This window comes from Pantherophis guttatus, chromosome 1, assembly GCF_059756535.1.
Source record: "Pantherophis guttatus breed Tessera chromosome 1, ASM5975653v1, whole genome shotgun sequence".
NCBI lineage: Eukaryota > Metazoa > Chordata > Lepidosauria > Squamata > Colubridae > Pantherophis > Pantherophis guttatus.
Window position 1 is genome coordinate 288,117,977 of NC_142063.1, and position 25,122 is coordinate 288,143,098.

At 36.4% G+C, this 25,122-nt stretch overlaps 1 protein-coding gene across 1 annotated transcript in view; it reads left to right on the forward strand.

Moving 5' to 3' along the window:
* Window positions 1-25,122, forward strand: part of DNAH8 (dynein axonemal heavy chain 8) — a 133,090-nt gene that overhangs the window by 13,239 nt on the left and 94,729 nt on the right. The window contains exons 9-26 of the mRNA XM_034428025.2: window positions 1,564-1,677; window positions 2,384-2,491; window positions 3,990-4,091; window positions 4,812-4,958; window positions 6,045-6,242; window positions 7,760-7,836; window positions 8,643-8,742; window positions 10,101-10,220; window positions 11,924-12,059; window positions 12,157-12,344; window positions 14,404-14,484; window positions 16,836-16,952; window positions 17,358-17,474; window positions 18,673-18,817; window positions 20,414-20,529; window positions 21,167-21,273; window positions 22,312-22,417; window positions 23,385-23,568. Coding sequence (XP_034283916.2) covers window positions 1,564-1,677; window positions 2,384-2,491; window positions 3,990-4,091; window positions 4,812-4,958; window positions 6,045-6,242; window positions 7,760-7,836; window positions 8,643-8,742; window positions 10,101-10,220; window positions 11,924-12,059; window positions 12,157-12,344; window positions 14,404-14,484; window positions 16,836-16,952; window positions 17,358-17,474; window positions 18,673-18,817; window positions 20,414-20,529; window positions 21,167-21,273; window positions 22,312-22,417; window positions 23,385-23,568 — 2,263 coding nt within the window. The remainder of the gene's footprint in view (window positions 1-1,563; window positions 1,678-2,383; window positions 2,492-3,989; window positions 4,092-4,811; window positions 4,959-6,044; window positions 6,243-7,759; window positions 7,837-8,642; window positions 8,743-10,100; window positions 10,221-11,923; window positions 12,060-12,156; window positions 12,345-14,403; window positions 14,485-16,835; window positions 16,953-17,357; window positions 17,475-18,672; window positions 18,818-20,413; window positions 20,530-21,166; window positions 21,274-22,311; window positions 22,418-23,384; window positions 23,569-25,122) is intronic.

Genomic DNA, 25,122 nt, shown 5'->3' on the forward strand with positions numbered 1-25,122 from the left:
CTGCTAAATCCTAAATAATTATCACATGACCATCAAGCCACGCCCACAAAATGAGCCATGCCCACAGAACTGGTAGTAAAATAATTTAGAACCCATCCCTGGAGCACACGTGCTACCTTTGCGCATGTGCAGAGCATCCATGATGATGTCCGGGCGGGTGGGCAGAGCCTACCCTGCCTGACCGCCGCCAGTACTGGTTCGTACAAACCGGGTAGAACCAGTAGAATCCCACCACTGAATGGGTTGCCACTGCTCTCAGCAGACAATATTGTCCTTCCAAACAGTTGCTCTTCCATTTTTTTATTCTATTTCCACAATCTTGAATTAGCTGCATAGCACTGCATGAGTGCATTGTAATACCACTTCCCCGGTATGAAAGTATGCCCCTTCAGTCTACATAAGTGTATTAATGTAACATGGCAATGTCCTAATATATTTGTTGTGGCTCCGTTACCTGAGCCTGTGTCATCGGCAAGAGAGGACTCCGAGAGCGAAGGAGAGGAGTTGGCAAGGCCTCCCTCTCCAGGATCCTCCTCTCTGGCAATGCCTTCGGTGTCTGCCGAAGGGCAAGAGATAGGCCCGGGGCCAAGCATGTCCACGCAGCCACAGGTGGACAGTAATGAGGGAGATGAGTCTTGGCTGGATCCTCGGCAGCGTCGCAGAGATAAGCACGCACAACAGAAGAAGAGGCGTGCCAGAGATTAAGCTGAGTCACTGGACCACACCCCACAGGGTATAAAAGGGGGTGAGGTGGCCATTCAGACTCTGTGATGGACAAAACTAACTACTATCGAGTCACATTGCATCTTTGGAAACAGCATTATCTGCCTTGGATTTAATTACGGACTGGACAATTCTTGAACTGTGTGTATCTTGTTTATGAGTAAAGTTCTTGGCAAGCAGCTACTGGGTTGCTGCCAAGCCTCTTATCGGAAGAATTGGTTGTCTGCCAGTTTATTTAACCCCGGCTGTCTGTTTGTGTGCGTGTGTGAGACGGGGACAGAACAATATTGTTGTGCTGCCTCAGCACTCAGAACAACTTGCAAGTCAGCATGACTACTTTGTCATGGCACCGATCTAATGCCTCACCCCTGATATACATGGTCCTGACCCTGATGGCCTTCAGGAAAAATACTAAAAAGTTTCCCCAAGGTACTAGTGTCAGTATGTGGATAGAACTGACATGGGTGGCTGATGGATGATGTGAGTTTTATGGGGCCTCAACCTTGTTTGTTGTTTTAAAAGTTTTCATTCTGGTAGATGGGGAGCTACTGTATATAAATTTATTTAATAAGTAAACAATATAGTTTTGTTGCATATACAGTGTAATCTCTAGTCTCAACAGTGAGTGCAATCACTGGTAGTAAAATGAAACAATTTTCTTTAAATAATTTATTAATAATGTGTAGTTATCAAGAATTTGAATCTGTAGGCTTTTAAATTTTATTTATTTATTTATTTATTTATTTCAAGTATAGCTAGAATGTAATTACATTTCTACTATATGAATTCTGCACATTTTATTTCAGTGTTTTAAAAGTTCAACATTTTGTTTTACTCTAGCTGTGGCGAGAACTGGATGCCAGAATAACAGATACAGCAAATGAATCCAAGGATAATGTTAGATATCTATATACACTTGAAAAAGTTTGTCAGCCACTCTACAATTACGATTTAGTGAGTAAATTTTGAAGACGTCTGCATACAGTTTTGTGTATATTATGTAGTTACATTTTCTATTATAGTACATGCAGTAAAATAAATGGCTTTAAAATGTATATTATAAGCAGAAGATTCTAAATCTAACTATATTCTAGATATTCTAGTGTCATAAAATATCTGACCTTTAGGGACAATTATTATTAATTGATGCCTTACATCTTTCTGTTAAAGATGTAGATTTAAATTAATTGTCAAGACTCCGCTGTAGATAGGAATCTAAAATAAGGAAGAAACAAACAATAATCCAAAGTATAACCCAGACTGAAAGGAGAACCCGGAATGCATTCATATGAAATACAACAGAAGATACTTGATAGAAAATAATTTATAAGTTACTTGTTAATAAGTTATGCTTTATTATTTTTATGGGTCTATTGTAAATTGCCTTAATCATTCTTGGAATAGAAGAGTGATTCCAAAATGAAGAATTACTTTTTAAAAAACTTTTTATTGGGTGCAAAGAAAATGGGGGGAGGAACTGCATCCAGAAATTTGCCTTTTAACTGCAACAAACAAACGCTTCACCCTGGCACTTCTCATTTTAGGCATTAGGAATTTAGACTTGTTCTGAAAACAGCCATCTCCCTCTTGCACCCAGTCCCATCTGGTAGTTTAAAGTATGCCATCTTTCACTCTGAATTCTACAAAATATTTCTCTTAGGTTTCCATGGCCCACGGAATACAGAATTTGATTAATGCTATAAGAATGATTCATAGTGTTTCCAGATATTATAATACTTCTGAAAAAATGACATCTCTCTTTATCAAAGTAAGTGCTTTTAATCAGTGGACTGGAGAGCATTGTGAACATAAGAATGTTGTGCAAGCCTCAATGTTGATTATAGTTTTCTGATGTACACAGTCTATTTCAATGTTTTACATCTGCTGGTAAGTGTATCATTAAACAACAATATGTATTGCAAGAACTGATATACATATTCACTCTAAAAGGCTAAAGGGCCATATGAAATCTCAACAGGGCACCTGAGGTTTCCCAAGTATTAGCAGACATTATTTTCCTTGGCTTCAACCAGATTCCCTCTCTGCTTGTTTTTTCACATTTTAATTTAAATTATATTTTAAAACATTTAATTTTAAAAAGGTGTTATGTTTGAAAGCAAGTCTCCAGCTTCACAAGCACAATGGGCAAAATAAGCTTTCTTGGAAAATTAAAGTAAGCCAGTGCTATCCAGTCATCTCTTTTGAAGAGAGCATAAAGGAAATGGGAGGGCAGGGAGGTAAACCAGGGAGTGTTTTCAGGGAGTTAGAGGAGTGCTAGGTGGCATCCTAGGAGATCAATATGTCAGAGCTCATTTAAATGGACATACATGTAACATGTTTGACCACATGTAACTGATTTCCTATGCAAAGTGGAGGTTACTTTTATCTTGTCCAGTCAACTTTTCTCTTGCATTTTCTTTGATGTGTTAGCTATAAAATGCAATGTAAGCTATGGATCTGGGTTCCCTCTTTGAATTAAGGGAATCCTTTTTATCAGAATATTCTAATAAACTGAATAAAATGATCTTCTTGTCTCGGTCTTCTCATGGGAAAATATGCATACTGAGGCACAAGCCTAACAGCCATATTTGGCCTTTCAGCACACACGTTTCTCAAAACTACAAATATAATCAGTAGCCCCAAATGGTTGGAGACCACTAGTTTCAAATGTGTGCACACAGAGTATATTTAATTGTGGAACAACTAAATGCAAGGAAGAGATGGTGTCACACTGCAGAATATGCATCTTTATTTATTGTGCCATCAAAAGTGGAATCTAGTTCAGATGTAAGTCTATCAGTATGACTTTTAAAGCTTTCAAGCACCCTCTTGTCTTTACGATTTATATAATAAAATAATGATTTTTAAAGATGTGATTTTACTGTAAATTATCTAGTTTTTGTGATAATCTCAGTCATAACACAATAAGTACAGTCTGAGACTGTAGTCTGATGCAAGCTTGTTTTCATTAGAGTATCTTGAAAGAAAAGAAAAAAAGGCAGAAAAAGTATACAATACCAAGGCACTTGTAGGAATAGTTTCTTTTAAATTTTGAATCTCCCCCCAAATAATAATACTGACAATTAGATTCCTTTGGTTTGTCATTAGATCAGCAGTTGCTATGAAACTTTGGGCATTTTTTTTTTACTGTTAATGGGAGAGCATATCTAAATAACTAGCTATATACAAAGTTCTGGAAACGTGCAAAATGCTGAACTTTGATGTAAAAAATTATGTATGTTTTTTCCTTTTTAAAAATACAATAGGTTACAAATCAGATGGTCACAGCATGTAAAGCATATATTACTGATGGAGGATTTAGCCGTGTATGGGAACAGGATACTCCAACAGTAATTCAGAAAATTAAGGTATGTTTGTAATGCTGTATATATTTTCTGTGGTATTGTTTCTGCTCCCTACTGAATCCCTATAATGGGATTAGCATGATGTATAACTGCTATAAAACAAGATTTTGGATTTCATGTTAGCTAACTTATTATCATGAACCCTCATTAGTGTTATTAGTAAAATTCATACAAAGCCATAATTTACCTGATTGTTTATTAAAAACAATACCAATGTGGAGTTTTCTGCTTAATTAGGCCTCTGGAGATTTACTCCAGCATTGTACTTCATAGTTTTTATGCATGGAAATGAAAAGAAATCAATTTTGAATTATTAGAAAATAGTGAGCATTTTGTCAATATTTTCCCTTAATTAGCAGGAAATTATTAGCAATCAGTATAGGAACCTTATTATGTAGGCTAAGAAAAAATTATCTTCAAAAGCTTCTGCTTGCTCCTATGATCTAAAACAGATTTAGATTTCTTCATATTTCAGTTGACAGCATTAAACCAGATAAAATATTAATTATGAAGATACAAGCCTAAAATCAAGTTCTAATTGGAAAAGTTCTTTGTAAAAGATCCATAAATGGTGGGCTTTTTCCTACAGTAAATTATATGCATACATTAGATTAGTTGAATGTATATCCACTCTAATCATAAGGCTTATGCCTCTAACTAATCTTACTAATTACACTCTGATAGTAATTGCTACATAATGTTGGGGTTTTTTTAACATTTTAGGACTGTATTTTTTTGTTTAAAGAATATCAGAAAAGTTTTCATAAAACAAGAAAACAAATTTTGGAAACTTCAGGGGAGAAGACATTTGAAGTATCTGAGATGTACATTTTTGGCAAATTCGAAGCTTTCTGTAAAAGGCTAGAAAAAGTAAGTATTCTTTAGAAAACCTCAGTCTTTGCCTAACCTGTTCTTAATTATCATTGTGGTTTAGGATGTAACATTTCAGATTGATATAAAAATTCATGACTGAAAATGTTTGCTTTTTAAATATGGAACTTCTTTGGTATGCTAGAGAAGAAAGCCATGTAATAGCATCCTGGTTTATTTCAAGCAAGGGCTTGTGAAACAACTGACAGTAGTACAGACAGATACTAGAGCTAGACAAAAAGAATTAGATTTGGTTTGGGCCTACTTGGTGATTCAGGATATAGCTCAGTTGAACTTGGTCTTTCATAGTTGTAATTTAGTAATCCAATGTATGAATAAATGGCTCAGAGTGGAAATGGCAGGATTTCAGGCAAAGAATGAGAGTCCTAATAAGGTTTGATTTAAAAAAATGAAAACTAGTAGGAAGAAAGAAAAAGAATTAATAAGCCCAAAAAGAAATAACTTGTCCCATCACTTCCACTATCAAAGACAAGCTTTTGACAATAACTCTTTACTTAAGAAACCATTAGGCAGAAAATAAAGCAAAATGTGAGACTGAATAAACTTTATTAAATCCTTGCTTACTTCTGGACACTAGAGAAGGCCTCCATTGTCTCAAGGAGCACAGAATATATTTGAAGTGTTTGGTTTATAGAATTTGACTAAATTCAGTGAATGTTGGGTACCAAGCAAACCTCAACCTGTTATGAGCTGCCCAGAGTTGCTTAGGTGAAATGAATGACCATACAATCAGATTAAGAATACCGGTAAATATAAGGATAACTTTGAAAAGATGGCTTAAGATAAAATATGACAATAGTTGTCAATCATAGATTACTTAAATCAGTTAGGCTCTATATTTTGTAATTGCTGTAATTGAAAAATAAAGTTGAGGATTTTTTTCCTAGGGAAAAAATATTTTAAAATATAAAGTCATCTTAGGTGTTCAATATTTACAGTATAATAATGGGTACATTTTTTTGTCTGATGTCTGATGGTTTTGTGCAAGACTTTTCATTTAAGAAAAATATAATATTAAAAGAAACCATAGTTAATACTTGAAAAAAACAACTTTTCTGATTTTAGATAACTGAGATGATAACGATTGTTCAGACTTTTTCTGCCCTGAATATGTCTACCATTGAAGGAATTGATATTATGGCAATTAAATTCAAAAATATCTACCAAAGTGTTCAAAAAAAGAAATATGATATACTTGACCCACGGAAAACAGAATTCGATGTAGACTTTGCAGATTTCATGACAAAAATTGAAAATTTAGAGGTAGGTCACATAAATATCTCAATTCAACTCAAATATGAAAAATGTTATTAATTCAGATTAGGACAGGCTGTGAAGTTGTGGTTTCCTTGGTTAGCATGATGATCTGTACTTAAACTCCCAGATTTGACAAGCTGTTTATGTGGCTTTTCAATAAGGCTTAAAGTATTTTGCTAAGTGAATAAAGTTATTTTATTTTACTTTATATATGTATATGGCTGTCCATTTCATACCCATAACTGGGCAACTCACAATTAGCAAGATGGTTACTCAGATATCTTAGACCCATGCCATAAATGGCTTTAATAGTAATAAGCAATTCATTAAAACTGGCCACGGAAGCCAATCAGCAACCAGTGCAGCTTGTGTAACAGTGATGTTACATGTGCCTCCAAAGCTGTTCATATCATTGCATTCTGAACCAATTGTAACTTTCATATACTTTTCTAGGATAGCCCCATGAAGAGCACATTGTAGTAATCCAAATGAGAGATGACCAGACCATGAGTAACTGAGCCTTATGACCCAAAAAATGGTGCAACGGGTGTACAGCATGAAATTGTACAAAGGCTCTTCTAGTCACAAATGCCACCTGCTCTTTGATCAAGAGTTGTGAGTCTAGGAGACTCCAAGTTGCATATCAGTTTGTCTGAGGTAGTGCAACCCCACCCATTAAAGATAATAAACCTCTGAAACCTGAGGTACTACACATTCATAGCCAGGGTTCAACTGTCCCACATACAGACCCTTACAGCTTCCAGGAACCACAAAGGGCAATCATGCCATCACTTGGATCATCTAGGATAGAGATACAGAGTTGAGTATCATTGGCATATTGATGATAGCTCAGGCCATGGTGACAGATGTTTTCACCCAACCTAGATGTTAAAAATGAACAAGGAGAGTACAAAGTCCTGCAGTATCCCATAGAGGAGCAGCTATAGGCTGGACTTCTCATGGTCTATCAACACCAACTGAGACATGGCCTTGGAGAAAAAAACCGAACAACTGTAAGACTGTGTAACCCAGTCCAAATCCTCCAGTTGACCCAAAAGGATACCATGGGTGATGCTTATCAAAAGCCACTGAGAGGTCAAGGAGGGCGAGAATGGATGCAATACCTCCATCCTGCTCTTGACAGAGATTGACAGGTGCAGCCAATGCTGTTTCTATCCCATAACTGGCCTGAAACCTGACTGAAAGTGCTCCATATAATCTGTTTCATCCAGGAACCTCTGGAGCTGCAGCAATCACTTTTTCCACCACCTTCCCCAAAAGGAAGGTGAATGACTGGACAGAAGTTTCTAGGCAGGTGGGATCTGATGAGGGTTTCTTAAGGAGGGATGGTATGGCCTAGAAATGGAAATTCTTGCCACCTCTATTTACCTCAAGTTGTTCTTTCTTCAAACAATGACTTTAAGTGAAAAATATTATATTCTTATTCTGTGGCTGTCTTACTCTCTAGGAAGGAATGTTGATTTCTGAATTACTAATATTCAGTTTTGTTTTGTTTTCTGTAGGTCCAAATACAGACATTTATGGGTGCTTGTTTTGTAAAAATCTTATCTTCACAGCATGCTCTCCAGCTGCTTCAGAGGTACAGCAAATATTTTAAATTAGCATTTCACTTGGGTAAAGAGTTACGTTTATGTCCATTTGAAAGATTAAAGGCAGGTGCTCTCTTTTCACAGTTGATCTAGCAAAGACAGTCCCACATTATCTTGTTTCCCATTTTTTTTGGTAGGTGGGTAGCACAATAGACTGTAACCTTTCAGCTAGAGCAAGTTAGATAATTATTTAGCAAATTATATGTAGTAGAAAAAACCTAACCCAATAGCAAAACTTAAGTTTGTTTTTTGATCAGGTATTCTTTGGTCTTTAATGTTCTTCAGCTTCTTTTCTTTCATTTGTTCTGTTTTCCTGAACCTCCGATGCTTGTTGAACTTCCACCACAACTACTATGTATATATTTTCTAAAGAACACATAATAAAAACTACCAGATATTAGCTGCAAAAATTAAAATAATTACACAAAATTCTAAGCCTTTGTCTTTCAAGGTTATCTCAATGCTTGTAGTTCCTATTGGATAGTCCTCCATAATTATGATTAGCATAGCTAACAAACTGACAGCTTCCTTTGAAAAGAACAATCTTTATTAAATGCCCCTTATGAAATTATTATAAAAGTGGATGCTGTAATAATTGTCTTATCACAATATAATGTGATAAGACCTTTGTGGATTTTACTACAACAAATTAATTTAGTTGATCTTCTGGAAGCATAGTGTTTACTGTCTTATAGCCTACTTTACATCATTTGAAATTAAAAACCTTTATTTCAGTTTGATTATATTAACAGTATCATATTCCATACCTTTATGTATTTGAATATGAACTCTGTAGGTTTCAGAAATTGAACATGCCATGTCTTCAGAATGAAATTGCATATACAATCGGGCGTATTCTTCAGCACTATGTTGCCGAACTTGAATCAACTAAGAAGGTATTTAGTGTATGTTTATATTAAATAGAATCTGTTCATTTGAACAGGTTTACTTGTTGGAAGAATCAGTTTTAAGTGATAATTTTGTGGAACTTACTTTAACTCCATTCAGACAAATTTTAATAAGTCATGTGGGGTTGTTATACATACTGTATATCTTTTTTTTTTCTTTGATAGTGTTACAAGGGACATCTCGTGGAAAAGAAGAAGTAATTCAATATTAATATAAATAAATAATAAAGACAAAAGCTTTATTAAATATGAACAGTCTGCATAATCAAATGGTAGATTTGCTTTTAAAATTGTAAACTACATTGCACATATTTTTTAAAAAGGCACTATACAGTAGTCCTCACTTAACAATGGCAATTGAGTTTGGCATTTCTGTTGCTAACCAACAGTTATAAAGTACGTCAGATGACTGCATCACTTAACAAAAAAATTCTGACATTTCTAGTTGCCATTGTTAAGTAAATCACCATGTGACAAGGATGTCACATGTTGCCATTTTTGATCACCTGTGGATTTCCCCATTGCCTTTGTTTGTCAGAAGCTGGCAAAAAAAAATGCAAGTGGCAATCATGTGACCTTGGAAATGTGTTGATTGTAAGCAATTGGAGACCAGCTATAACTACCACTCATTCAGCATCATTGTAAGTTTGAACAATCACTGAACATTAAACAAGGACCGCCTATAGATGCATTAGCTATTTGTGCAGTTATTCAAAGACAAAAATAATTAAAAAGATAATAATCATCTAATTTGCTTTCACAGACTTCACTTCTAGTAATGAGATCTAAAATTGTGAATGCAATAGAACAAGCAGAGAAGCTTGAAATGTCTATAATGTACTTCATTGTGTATATTATAGATGTTAATTTCATATTGCCTACTTTGGAAATGCCAACTGGGTTGATTAGCATTAAAAATTATTAATAAAAAAAACAGCTGGAAAGGAGAACAAATGTTACATACTTTCAAAACTATTCATAATGCAGAAAGAGAGAGTTGAGGTGGCTTTCCATTCTCATAGTTATTAGCAAGTAAATTAGCTCTAATATATAATGTTTCACTTGCAAGCTTGCCTTCCTCTCCTTTTTATTCCCTTACTGAAAATTATACCTGATTAGTCTGGAATAGCTAAAATGGTCTAATCCAACCTCTTCCAACCTGCTGCTCTCCATTGCAGTTGGAAATTCTTGCAAATATTCTTGCAAATATTCTTTCTGTAGGCCATCAAACTGTAGAGGTTTAGTCTCATATATTACATTCCTTCCTATGCAGATGCTTCTGGAGTGACTTGTAACTCAAGTACTAATGGCATTCTCATTTGACACTTGACTTTGTTTTATCATAGCTTTATCAGGTACAAAAGGATAATCCTCCCCTGGCTCGAAACATGCCACCGGTAGCAGGAAAGATACTGTGGGTGAGACAACTGTTCAGACGTATAAGTGAGCCAATCAACTATTTTTATGTAAGTTTGTCATCACCCACCTATTGGTAAACGACAAAGCTGACACATGATTTTCAAAATATATTTCATAGTCCAGTGAGAATACTGCTTGTTATTATCTTGTTTCTTCTATCTTCTTCACAGTCTTTCCATATTAGTGCTGCTGGCTATGAATGTAGGTAAAATGTTTTAGAATATCCTGTAGAGGGCAATGTTTAATTGCTTTGAAAGCAATATCCCTGCTATCTACTGGTAGTTTCCACTCAGTTTCAACAGAACCATATTAACCATGGTGTTTAAATTGTAGCTGCTAGAAAATGCTAGTAAAATGTTTTATGCGTATGGTTTTGTTTTCCTTATGTCTGCAGAGATTCACTTTTGTCAGGCATCTCTTCAGAAAGCCAAGCCCAGCAGATTTGATGTTTAGGACAGTGCTAGACACTGTTAGAATCGCTGTATGATTAATAATGATAGTTGTTATTGTCCAAATTATTTCTCATTAAAATTGATTGCATGTGAAAATCAGCATTTCAGATAGGAAGGACGGCTATTCTCACATAGATTTGGATGATTTTTCTTCTTACACTGGGGTAATAAATTGCATTGATTATGCAACAGAATATTGCAGAATATCATCACCCCTTAATACGGACTTCTTTTCAGACTTCCAGCTTGCTAGATAGTCTTCTTTGGCAGATGCAATAAAGAAGCTCCAGTAAGCCATCTTGTTCTAAAGTTTTACTTCCCTAATCCAACAAGCTCCCTATTTTCTACAGTTTTGTGAAAACATGTTTCAAAGCAAGGGAGAGAGGAACAATTTTGAATGACCCTGCAGTGTCCACCTCTTGTTATCTTTAATTGTGCTGAAAAGCTGCCATCACTCAATGCAGTTATTAGTCTTACAAAATTGGCTCTGAGTGACACCCATGGAATTGTTTTTTCCTCTTAATATTAGTTTGGAATGAATTTTACTTCATTGTGATTCTGGCTAAGAAGAAAAGGCTTAAACTTTCCCTCCTTATTCTATGATCATGCTGAAGATGATCCTTTGCCCATGCTTTCTATTATATATTATAGATTCCACATGGAATTACACATTTCAAAGGTGCCTCATAGACCACTGAGTCCCAACCTGCAAGGCAATAAATGAATCCAAATTAAAGCCACTCCAACAGATGGTTATTCTATTCCTGCTTTGCATATCCCACAATGGGAAGTGCAACCTCTTTTTCCTAGATAAATTAATGTGTGCCATACTCATTCTGGAGACCACATGCTCTCGTTAAACTGATAAAAGCAATCCAGGCTCTTGATTTGTCTCTTATTAACCAGCTTAATATTTGTATTGGTTCTTAGGTCTCAAAAGACCTGGGACAAGTATAATTTTTATTTTGTTTTAGTGCAAATTGGAACACACCCACGCAACTTAAATTTCATTGGATTTCCTTAAATATTCCTCCAGGAAGCACTTTTACCCATGAAAAATGCTTATGTTTCCCACTGTTAGGTATTTATTTGAATTTAATTTGTGATGCTATTTGTAGAAGAAATGGTGTGAACTTCTGGCATATATAAAATATTGAAAGGGTTTTTCAAATGCAAACATTGCAAGATTACAGGTAAATTTGAGAGATAGGAATTCTGAATGTACTCTTTAGTAAAAGCAGAAGTATTTTATTCACCTACATTTTAAATATGTAGCTCTTTTGTTATTATTTTAACAGAAAAACTCAGACATCTTGGCAAGTGTGGAAGGAAAAGCAGTTGTTCGATTATATAATAAAATTTCCTATGTATTGGTGGAGTTTGAAGTACTTTATCACACAGCATGGATGAAAGAGATTTCACAGTTAGAGTATGGTAAGCCATTTAATCTGTTGCAAACTCTATTGAATAATACCATTATGCTGTCTCATTAGTTTGGGGAAATATCTCTAATTACAATATTTGACTTTAGCAATGCAGGTTACACTATTGGTACGTCACCCTGAAACTGGAAAGCTACTGGTAAATTTTGATCCCAAGATTTTAGAGATTGTTCGAGAAACAAAATGTATGATAAAGATGGGCCTAGAGGTACCAGAGCAGGCAAAGAGGATAGTCAAAATTGAAGGAGAAGTAAAAGGAAACAAATTATGCTTGGAGGTAGGTAAAGAAGAAGTATGTTGATTTTTCAAACAAATATTTATCTTGATGTAAAATATACATTAAGGAGACTTTATGATATATGTTGAGCATATGAGCAAGAGAGGAAAATAAAGAGAAAACTCAAAAAGGGGCCAAGGTAATACTTTAATTGCAAATTACATTTTGCTGGGGTAGGCAGGAAGGAGGAGCAATCTTATTCAACTGACATTTAATTGAGAAATGTGTATCTGTAAAAAAAATGTCAGAATAGTTCAGTAATAAAATTCATACATGAATACAGAGTTCAAAGCATGACAGTTAGAAAGCTTGAAGCTTTTTTAAAATACAGTAAAAAGAGGCAGATATGTCAGGATTGCTCCTGGGGAAGAGGTCATTAAACTAGTAGAGAGAGTGGTTTTTCAGCTTTTCAATATTTGTTGCTTTGATGCTGTAAGGAATTTCTCATCATTGGATATGTTCACGAATACCTTTAATGCTATTCAGAGCAGTGCAATATAATGTTGAAAATTATATGCATTATATGATGATCTCTGGAGGGCTCGGGACAGGGGTTGTTCCTCTGTTCTGGTCCTGTTAGATCTCTCAGCGGCTTTTGATACCATCGACCATGGTATCATGCTGCACCGGCTGGAAGAGTTGGGGGTGGGAGGCACCGTGTTGCGGTGGTTCTCCTCCTTTCTTTCCGACCGGTCGCAGTTTGGGTTGGCAGGGGGGCAGAGGTCGACCTCAAGGCCTCTCATCTGTGGAGTGCCGCAGGGATCGGTCCTCTCGCCCCTTCTGTTCAACATTTATGTAAAGCCGCTGGGCGAGATCATCTGTGGCTTCGGGGTGAGATACCACCAGTACGCTGATGACACCCAGCTGTACATCTCCACCCCAGGCCACCCCAATGATGCCCTTGAAGTGATGTCCCAGTGCCTGGAGGCTGTGCGGCTCTGGATGGGGAGGAACAGGCTCAAGCTCAACCCTTCCAAGACTGAGTGGCTGTGGCTCCCGGCATCCCGATATAGTCAGTTGACTCCATCACTGACCATTGGGGGCGAGTCTTTGGCCCCCATAGAAAGGGCTCGCAATCTGGGAGTCCTCCTGGATATGCAGCTGTCCTTGGAGGACATCTGACAGCTGTAACCAGGGGGACCTTTTGTCAGGTTCTCCTGATTCACCAGTTGCGTCCCTTTCTTGATCGGGATTCCCTGTGCACAGTCACTCATGCCCTCGTCAACTCTCGCCTTGACTACTGCAACACTCTCTACATGGGGCTCCCCTTGAAGAGCACCCGGAGGCTCCAACTGGTCCAGAATGCAGCAGCGCGGGTAGTGACGGGAGCAGCATGGCGCTCCCATGTAACACCGCTCCTGCGCGAGCTGCACTGGCTCCCAGTGGTCTTCCGGGTGCGCTTCAAGGTGCTGGTTATCACCTTTAAAGTGCTCCATGGCATCGGGCCTAGCTATCTTCGAGACCGCCTGCTGCTACCGACGACCTCCCATCGTCCCGTGCGCTCCCACAGAGAGGGCCTCCTCAGGGTGCCATCAGCCAATCAATGTAGGCTGGTGACCCCCAGGGGGAGGGCCTTCTCTGTGGGGGCACCTACCCTATGGAATCAGTTGCCCCCAGAGATAAGGAGAATCCAAGACCTTAGTGCCTTATGCCGTGCCCTTAAAACCCACTTTGTCCAGCAAGCCGGGCTGGCTTAAGAAGAAATTTTAAATGTTTTAATTGGTTTGTATTTTTAATTTTGGGCCAAATTTATATATATTTTAATTGTTTTTTAATATTTGTATTTTATGTTTTTTAATTCTGGCTGTACACCGCCCTGAGTCCTCAGGGAGAAGGACAGTATATAAATTTAAAATAAATAAATATCTTGACTAGCTGTTCATGAATTGACTATATATAGCTGAAGCTTGCTCCAGAAGATTATAGATTTTATTTTTTTTAAAAAAATGTATGTTTTTACACAGAAATCTGCCTAGGCTGAAGGCTTTAGGAAATTCATTATATATTTTAATTTCTATTCATATTAAGTTAAATCCTGAACATTTATTTTAATTCACAGAACATTCTACACTGCTATGAAAATTTGTGCCAAGAAGTTCCAACAGTGTTTGTCAACTTGATGGGACCTAAAATGAAGAAGGTATATTAGGATATCTATCTATATACTACTAAAACTCTCGTTGTTATGATTGTTAACTGTGAGAAGTGGTGCAATTTTTGAACTAAGATACCTCAAATAGCCTAACTTACAGAATATGTCCAAAATCCAGCATCCTTGACTCTCAAGGAAATAAAATTTGGGAAAATTGGGGCTACTTCAGTGCTACTGGTTACTGGTATACTGGTGCACTGCTGCTGCTGTAATCATGTGATCTTCATTTTCAACGTTCTGTGACAATTTCCCAGTCAGTCTCACAATCCCTCTCTCCTTCCCCAACCCAGCAGCAGCCACTCACTTTCCTTCTCGAAAGGATATGGAAGGCAAAAGAAGAGAAGAAGGAAAAGGGAGGAAGGAGGATAATGACAGTCTGACTGGAAGAAAGGGAAGGAAACAAGGGGAAGGGAGGAAGAGAGGGAAAAAGGGAAGAAAGCAGAGAAGGGAGGGAGGGAGATTTCTGATGCTCCCAGGCAGCTTCCCACAAGGAAACTAAATGGGGAAGCTGCACTAAATTGGAAGTTGCCCCATTCCTGCTGCTTTTTTACCCATCCATAATCATTCCATTTCTCTGTTTACATAAGGAAATATCTCTGAAATGATGACCCAATGGGTAACAAATTGCCTACTATATATGCAGATATTCATCTCTTGATTACATTATGTCTTGAGAGTTGCAGTGTATTTTCTAGGATGCTGCCCTATCTCTTTTACTATGCCATTACTGGTAAAAAAGTTAAAGTTAAAGTTAAAGTTTCAATAGATTGCTTTATCTTTGTACTTTATATTTGTGTGAAAATTGTTTTAAATTTTACAATGTTCATTTCGGACAAAATGTATTTATGAAAACCAGAAATAAATACCTTTTGCTATATAAACTATGTAAATAGAAGTGTCAGGAAGCAACTTGACAAAAGATTTCAGAGAGTTGTAAGAAGTGGCAGAAGAAATATTATAATAACATCTGTAAAGCCATTGAAGAGAAATGGAAAAACACGGAAAATCTTCCAAAAGATCACTGAGCTCCAAAGGAGATTCCAACATCAAATTTTATACTCAAGTATTTCAATAGACAAGTAGTGCTGATTAGAAAAAAAAATAAAAAAGGTGAAAGGAGTGTATTGAAATTCTGTACAGTTGAAATGTCAACATTCGAGATACCTTAGAAGATACTCTCTATTTACAAGCACCTATGGTTTTACTTTTAGTATGTGTGAGTGTTTGTATGTGTTTGAAGTTTAAAACAGAGCAGAAACCATGATCAATGGTATCTAAAGCCACTGAAAGGTCAAGGAAAGCAAGAATGGATGCACAACCCTTATCCGAGAGATCATCTGAAAGCATGACCAATGTTGTTACTATCCCATATTCAGGCCTCACTACTAATTGAAAGGAATCTAGATAATTTGCTTCATCTAGGGTCCTCTAAAGCTGTACACAACCACCTTCTCTATTATCTCCCTACCCCAAAAGATATTGGATAAAATTGTTCATTATATTGGGGTCCAGCAATGGTTTCTTGAAGAGGGATGTAGTAGCAACTCCTTAAGAGGCAGAGGAATGAATTCCTCATCCAAGGAGGAATTCACCACTATCAGAACCCACCCAGATGACATCCCCTTCCCAGAAACTTTAATTAGGCAGAAGGGCCATGGATATAAAGAGTAGGTGGCTGATCTTAGAGTCCCAAGGTTCCTGTCCACTTTCTCAGGTGCAACTTGTTCAAACTGTTTCCAGAAAATAGGGTAAGACTTCCATGGGACTTACAACAAGGCCAACATCCAACTGAGAATGAATTTGAGTGATGTATCTAACAGGAGTTGAGCACTGTATTCCACATAGCCCTATAAGGGGCTCTCAATATCCCCTCTACCCAAAATTATATTTTTGAGCATGGACCACGGGATGGCTGTCTGTAGACACAATAAGGGTGAAGAACTATTGTCACTTTGCCACCTTTACTACCACAAAGTAGGCCTTCATAGCAGTTCTAACCTGTGTATGTTAAGTTTATCCCTTGTTGTGCATAAGCAATGCTCTAGAGGTTTTTTGTTTCATTTCATCTCCCTCAGTTCCTTCCTCCATGGTGAATGATTGGATACATGAGAAGGGAGAGGTTGCATAGGTTCAATTTGGTTGAAGGCCTTAGTAGTTCTCCTGTTCTAGATGGTATCCAAGGCCTCAGTTGGACTGTGGCAAACTGACAGGCATACCACCAGCTCCCTCTGAAACTCATCTGGATCTATCAGTGAGGGTGTTTAGTGCAGTATAATCTATGAGATGCTAAAAATTTACTATAGTCCTAATAATTCTTTTTCCCCTTCTCCTTTTACTAGGTGGAATCTGTACTGAGGCAAGGGCTTACTGTTTTAACTTGGTCTTCTCTGACATTAAATAGCTTCTTTCAGGACGTTGATGAAGTTATGAAAATGTTTAATCAGCTTTTGAAAAAGGTATATTTAGTGGTATCAAGGATTGAAATTGGGCCCCAAGAATGCAAAGTATGCATTCTGTTGCTGAATTTTGGCTCTACAGCTTAATTCAAATTCAGATTTGCAAAGTTTCATAAGACTGAAAGAACAGTACAGTTAATTTACTGTATTGTTATTTAATATAATTAAGTTACAGTCTTATTGAAGGATTGGAGCATAGACGAATCTTTTATGTTGTATGGATTTGAATCACAGCTTTTTAATTTTAACCTTATTTTAACTTAATCTAATTGATTAATCATGCTATATGTTTTTCTAGTGGGGCTTCTTATCACCCCCAAGTTTATGTTTTTTTAAAAAAATTTCAAGCAAAATGTTTGTGTAATCCTAACAAGGAGTTGATTAACAATCTTTTCTTTAATACAGATTAATGATTTGTGTGAAATGCAGATTGATTTAACACTGAAGGACATATCAAATACTCTGCTGCTGATACTACCAGAAAGTGCAACAAAAGTGGAGGACTTACTGGCACGCAATGAGGTAACCAAGGTTTTTAGCCTCTCTTCTGTTGGTGAGCATATGTGCATATAATCAAATTTTAGATATTTAACTATGAGAATTTTTAAATATTTCTTTAGAATTCTAAAGAATTATATTTTTCATACTTCACAAGATGGCAAGCAGATTATATACCAGCATGTTTCTCTTTTAGGTTTATTGATTTGCTTGAAATTTATATTTTCTAGTTGTATGTAAACTTCAGTCATCTCTGTTGATGAAAGACCAGTGCTTTAAAGTGCTGAATAACTGCAGAAATTTACCTTGTAGGATATTCAATTCACTTTCTGTGATTATACATTCAGTCTTAAAGAACCTGCTTCAGCTTGTTAATAGCAGTTCCTCTGAATTTACCACACAGTTCTAATTATTATTTATTTCAAGTACATAACTGCTATTCATGTTTTGAAAACCTTATATTCCAAATAGCAGAAAATAATTGTACTAGTAAATATGAAATCATTGATGCTTCATCCACTAAAGTGATCTAGGTAAATTGAAGAGCTTCAGTATCAGGCTATATCTGTAGAAGTAATACATGACATAGTATAGGTACATGTAAACAGCTTGTGCCTTAGTTACCTCCAATTTGGGATTGGATGTAACTAAGATATGTACTGTACATTGAGCTGCTCTTGAAAGCCACTAGAAACTGTAGCTGGTTCTGAATAGAGCAGCTCAAATAATTACGGGCTTTCCTTTGTTTGCTCATGTAGCTTATCTATTTCAAGAGCTGCACTTGGCTTCCATGTTCACTGAATGTCACCTATAGTGCCCTTCAGAGAACAGGGTGAAGATATCTCACAAACTGATTTATCCCAATAGTTTCTACCTGCCCAGTTAGACAAGGAAGAGTGGCTTCCCTCTAGGGCTATGAATGACCATGGCATTTATTCTAGAATAGCATCTCACTGAATGCTTAATTTGCCTTATCACACTTGGAATTCAATCATGTCTGGCTTTGAGGGAGATTTTTTCCTGCATATGAATATTGATTAAATCAGTTGTTTTTCTTCCCCAGCATAGGTTATCTGTGTTAATGTTGCTGAGAAGGACAACTTGGAGCTTGGTTGTTTTAATCTTGTTTATGTGCATAAAGTCTTTAAGTTGTCCAGTCAATGATTAAAACTACATAAAAGTCTAATGAAATAAATAAAATGCTGTGATTGTATTTAAACAGGTACACACAAAGGAATGGGCTGAAATATTAAACAATAAAAGTAGACATATAGAAGATGCTGTACAAGAACTCATATCAATATTTGAGCACATTTATGAAGTTAAACATGTTAAAAAGCCAGCACCCAAAAAATTTCAATCACCAGGTATTTATTTATTTATGGTTCCCTTCATCTTTAAGAATTTAACTATCATCATCAAGACTTTTTCTATTTATTTATAGTGATTTTAATAATTGATAGTATTTCTTTGTAATTCTAATTTTGGAAGCATAACAAGGAATACACTCTTTATTATAAGTCATTAAAACAAGAGGTTTTGCTGCCTGGAAATATATTAATTCTGGCTTGTATTTAATAGAAGCTTAATTGTTTATCTGGCAGTATACTCAGGTAAGAAATCCTGGGATGCTGTAGGAATTTGGGAGGGAGGCTTTGGGAGGTGACTGCTGCAGCACTGTGTGAGCACAGGAAGGCCATGGGGTGGGAGGGTGTGGTGCTGTGTGAGTGCAGAAAGTGCACGGAATGGAGGGCGCAGCACTGCATAAGCACAGGAAAGCCAGGAAATAGAGAGTGCAGTGTGAGGTGCAAGCACGGGTAAGCCTGGGAGATTTATCAGAATGACTTGCAACTTTTCTGGCTGGCTTCCCCATTGATTTTTCTTGTGGGGAGCTTGCAGAGAAGGTCACAAATGGCAATCATGTGATCTCAGCTTCCTGCAATGTTGTAAATGTGAATTGGACATTCAGTATGCAGTGATGGCCAGAACCTCAAAGATTGATCATATGTCTCAAAGGAGGGAAAGATGTACTTTCAGAATCTATAAGATTCTGTTAATGTAACCTTATAATAAAGTAGAGCTAGTACTTCTGGTTAAGTTTCTTATCTGGACTACCTTGCAAGGCTGACATCAATCTTGCAAGTCTGAAAATACAGCTCAAGTAGAAAGAGCACAACTGGCACATAGTTATGGAAAATCATGATATCTTTCTGGACTACTTATGGCAATTAAGATGGGATGAATAATATTCTGGTGCTCTCTGACTAGTGTTGGCAGGCAGTGGATGGGAGAAACTGAGCTAGAAAACTCTGAAATTCAGGGTGGATCAGGGCCAATGCTCTTGTTTAATATTTGCCTGAGGTTGATAGGTGAGGACATTCAATAATTTTGAGTCGGGTTATCATCAATATATCAAAGACATCTAGGTATACATCTTAACCCCAGTCTGACAAGGTGAATTGTCAAGTTTTAGTGTCTACAGGCTGTGCTGGTCCCAATTAAGAGGAACAGGCTATCTTCCAAATGCAGGGTTTTATGTCATATTATTGGATACAAAGTTTGTATAAAAAAATTCACCTTTTTTTAAAAAAAAATTAACAATATAATACTAGTTATTATATTTATAAGCTCTGTGCCTAAGTCATCAAGTGCAGAAGTAGAATCATTTGGGTTTTCCTTTCTTAGGTGTAGAATCAATTGTTCCTCTGATGTTGCTGCCCCAGTTTTATGTTTCTCTTAACATTTACATCAATGCTCATGTCAAAGATGACCAATAAATCTGAATTGTCACTTAACTGACTACCAATAGGAGCAATATGTATTGAGCTCTACCTATTTAGGATTCTGTGGAAACCTTAGATTGAATGTGTAAATGGAGGCAAAATCTCCCACAATATTTACTATATGAACTTATGCACACGGCGGTTGATTGAATGAATTCACTTCTCTTTTATTTGCAATAGAAGGAAAACATGTAGCATTTGGAGGTGGAGAAGAAGAGAGACTATCTTCAGGGTCTTCAATTATGATTAGTAGTGAAGAAGCTGAGGACAGTGAAAAAGAGGATGAATTTAAAAAGGTATTATATCTCCTACTGGTAATGAACTACCGAAATAATGGAAAGAATTTAAAAACAATTGCACTATTTATTAGGATAATTGTTGCATGTCCTTCTAACTTTCCAATATGATATTTCATCCTGTGAAATTGCTTTAATTGAACAAAATTATAGACAAATTTAATGCAGAATTACCTTGCTGGTACAGTATGATTTAAAATAGAAAAGTGGCAAAGGGGTGCTGAAACCATCCCTTCCTTCACTTTTGCTAGAAACTTTTCATCCAATTTTCACTTGGTGAGACTTAATTCTCGACTTCATCCTGGCCAATATAAAAACAAGGAGAAGAAAGTATATGTCTGGGGCTCCTTCCTGACAATACCTTCTAAGTAATCACTTAGATCCATGCTTAGTACCTAGCTGTGCTTTCATTCCATTATTAAAACCAGCCTATCAGTTTGGTGAGCTCTGAAGCAGATCTCATTTGCCTTACATGAGATTTTCTTGTGGCCCATTTAGCTAAAAATAGGAATGTTGTTTTCAACAGGAAAATCAGTATCAGTAACCTTCACAGGCTATGCTAGAAGACGTAAATTACTGAATGGTTTTGAACAGATATGTAGTTGACACAAATCTAAACTGCTGCTTTTAACTGCAGGAATGCAAAGAGGTAGTTGCATATTTTAGCCATCAGTTGCTGGATAGCCTGCAGAAAACTACACGATTATCCTTAGATGCTCTTAAAAGAAGAGTATTTGTTTCAAGGTAAGTGATATAAGTGAAAATTTGTTTTTTTTCCTCACCTGCCCTGATACACTTGGCAGTTTTGTTTCTACCAGCAGAAAGGAACAAATGAGAAAATTCCAGCTGAATGCTTCCTTAACAACTAATAAAGTTTTCAATACCAAGAAATAAACAGATCCCTGAATTTTCTTCTTCACCTGCCATTCCTTGATCATTTGCTTTTTAGCCATAAGGGTAAAGGTATTCAGAATTCTTAATCCAGGAGGTTATCACCATGACTTCCATTAAAAAAACAAGGATTTTTGACTGTGTATGCTGATTATGATAAAGAATCTCCTTTCTATGGCTTAGTAGATGGTGAAAAGTCAGTTATGACTTATTTAATAGACTGGTTAATGCAATATGTGAACATTTAAGCTGCCTGGATTTGTGCAAGTGAAATGGATCCTTCCTTGGATGGTCCATGTAGCTACCAGAAGTTTTTTTTTTTTTTTTTAAATTTGATTTATATGCCGCCCTTCTCCAGAGACTCAGGGCGGCTTACAATGCGTTAAGCAATAGCCTTCATACTTTTGTATATTTATACAAAGTCAGCTTATTGCCCCCACAAACTGGGCCCTCATTTCACCTACCTTAGAAAGGATGGAAGGCTGAGTCAACCTTGAGCCTTGGAAAGATTCGAACCAGCAGTAAATTGCAGGCAGCTGTGTTAATAACAGGGTGCTTAGACCACTGTACTATCAAGGCTCTTAGTTAATCTTAATTAACTTAATTTAAGTTAATCTTAATTCAAAATATTTCATCTTTATAAAACTAATATGTGTACAGAAAACATAGTGCTCGACATAGGAGTATAGAAATGTTATTTGTTATTAAACAAATTGTTGTTAGTTATTTATTAAACATAAAATAAGTTATAATCAATGGCCTATCTTAGCCCTGGGAATTGTGAGTGTCACTATGACCTAACAGATTCCTCTGAGGAGCCCATGATAGCCCTTTCTCCCTGAATGCTTGTGTTTAATATAATAAATGATTTAATCTTCATTTCTTGTTCAGCTCCAGCAACTTTGGACGGCTGCCTTATTTACCTCAGACAACAGTTAAACCTGAAGATGTTGTTACTTTTCTGAAAGCTGAAGTACATTTAGCCATTCCTCATGTGGTAAGTGGTTTTGTTATATGTGATTTTTGCAATCACAGAGTAATAAATAATCTGTGAATTTCTTCTGACTATGTCACACATGCAGTGCTACTCAACTTGTTTAATAAAAGCTTGGATGATGCAATAGACAATACACAGATGGAAGATATCAGAAGGTTGGAAAGCTGATCTGGTAACAAAAATGAATTAAAAGAATAAAATATATTTAAATAGAATGTAGTGCTAAATACACAAATATCAAATAGAAATATCAATTTCATGCATGCTGTGAAAGAAGATTTTGTCCATGAAAGTTCATATTGTACAAATTTGCTTTAAGGTGCTTCAGGATTTGTTTTCAGCTCTTGTCAAAGTCAGTTCATTGAAATACAAATGTAGCAAAAGCTCCAGGCACAACTGAACTGCAAAGAAATGGATGACATTCGGTTCCTAATTTCTAGAATTAAAATTGTATGACATGTATATTAGAGTAAGATTAGAATAAAATTAAAGGCTGTCTATTAGAGTAAGTGAAGCGTTTCATATTATTGCATCATCTAGTAATGTTGGAAATTCTGGATCACAAGGAGGAAGCTATAATAGAAGTTCCATTCCATTCCAGTGCAGTCTCTATTTCTGCAAGAGGAAGGGCAGATGTAGAGAGAAACTTTGCGCCATCAGCTCTCATCTGCAAAAATCTGCTCAGTAGCTCAAACCCTGCATATTACTAGTGTGATTGATCCTAGCACACTTAAGATTTTCGTTCTTTCTCTGAAACCTGGAAAAATTGCAGCTTTTATGTTCCGTTTGATAGAAGAAAACCTGCCACTTCATTTGAATGTGCAGCTCTAATATTTCATAGTTTACACATACTGCATTGAAATACATAATTTTGTACCAGTGAGCTGGTGACTGATGGTGATAACCAATCCACCATATGTGTTTCTTGAAAAATAGCTTTTCCACCTTTATCCACCATTATTTTCAGGTGATGGTGCCCAGTTTGGATGATATCCAGCAAGCCCTTAACCGTATGATTCAGTTGACCTTGGATGTAAGCCGTGGTGTGGCTCACTGGGGCCAGCATCACTTGTTGAAATCCAACAACCAGGGGGAAAGCAATGTTCCTGCATCACCTAGCATATTGGGGAAACTACAAAAAAAAGAAGAAAGTAAGATCACTGTTTCTCTTTTGTCCTCCTTTAAAAATATTGCTTCTAAAATTTTAGTCTTATTTTAATTACCCAGAAGAGAATCACATTGGAATTCTAAGCATGCTTGTTGAGATGTAAATCCCTATATACTAAATGGGGTTTGCTTTCTTTAATAGGTATATAACAATAGCTATATTAGACTTATATACCACTTTACAGTGCTTTACAGCCCTCTCTAAGCAGTTTACAGAGTCAGAATATTGATCCCAACAATTTGGGTCCTCATTTTACCCACTTTGGAAGTATGGAAGGCTGAGTCAATGTTGAGCCTGGTGAAATTTGAACCGCCAAATTGCAGTAAGTCAGCCGAAGTAGCCTGCAGTACTGCACTCTAACCACTGCGCCACCATATAGAGTCGAACTGCATTTTATCTTTATTGCAATAAACTATGAAAGCATAATAGAAATTAGCTACCACCTAGTTATTTTAAATTATTTCTCTCATAAGTTCTCATAGGCTCAGAATTGTAGGAGTTTGTCCAACACATTTGAACACCACTAGGTTAGAGAAGTAGTGAGTATGATATAGCTGCCATGATAGAACAATTTGAATGTTTATCTATAACTCCAGAGCCAAGAAGTGTTGAGGGCCATTAACTTGGTGCCTTTAAAAAGGGCCTGTATTAACTGCCTGGAGTTTTCTACAACTGTTAGACAGGTAGTAAATAAATGTAATAATAAATAAAATATGTGTGTGGATATTGTTGCTATTGAAGTTTCAGTATTAGCTCTACATTGGGAGTACCTTGTCTTGAACATGGAGAGGAAGGAGTCTCCATCTCCTATTTAATAAAAAAAATGCTTTTCTTTATGTGCATTTTTAAGAATGTTTCATTAGTACTGAAACACTTTTCTGATTAATATTTTATTTAAAAACTAAAATAGTTTTTTTTAATGAAAAACATTATGGTACTCTAACATAATATTACTGTATTAACATATGCCTTATGGCTTTATACAAATATAACACTACGAATAATCGTTTTAAATAATTAAAACCCTTTTTAGACTGGTGTTTTTATTTAAAAAATTAAGGACTGTGTGTGTGTGTGTGTGTGTGTGTGTGTGTGTGTGTGTATCACTATCCCTGTCTTTCAGTTTAAATAGTCCTAACCAGAGAAGCAGCTTAGTATTCAGTAAATATTGTTTAAAAATAAGTGAACCGTAATAGGTTCAGCTTCCTAGCACTCACCAACCATTGTAATTCTTCCCACTTAAAAAAAAATGGAACATTGTACTAGACATTTTCAACTATGGAAACTTCTTTTACAGTTTTGTGATAAATGTTAGTTAGTAGACAGGATATAGGTATGAATAAAGGAATCTCATCAAGCCAATTAAAGAGATTCTTCTACTGCAGTATTTTGCTGATTTCCTGACTGTGACCAATGAAGCTAAAATTATGTAAAACAAATACCCCGTTTCCTCCGAAATAAGACATCCCCTGATAATAAGACCAATCGGGCTTTTGAGCGCATGGGAATAAGGCCAAATACTTATTTCAGGCTTCAA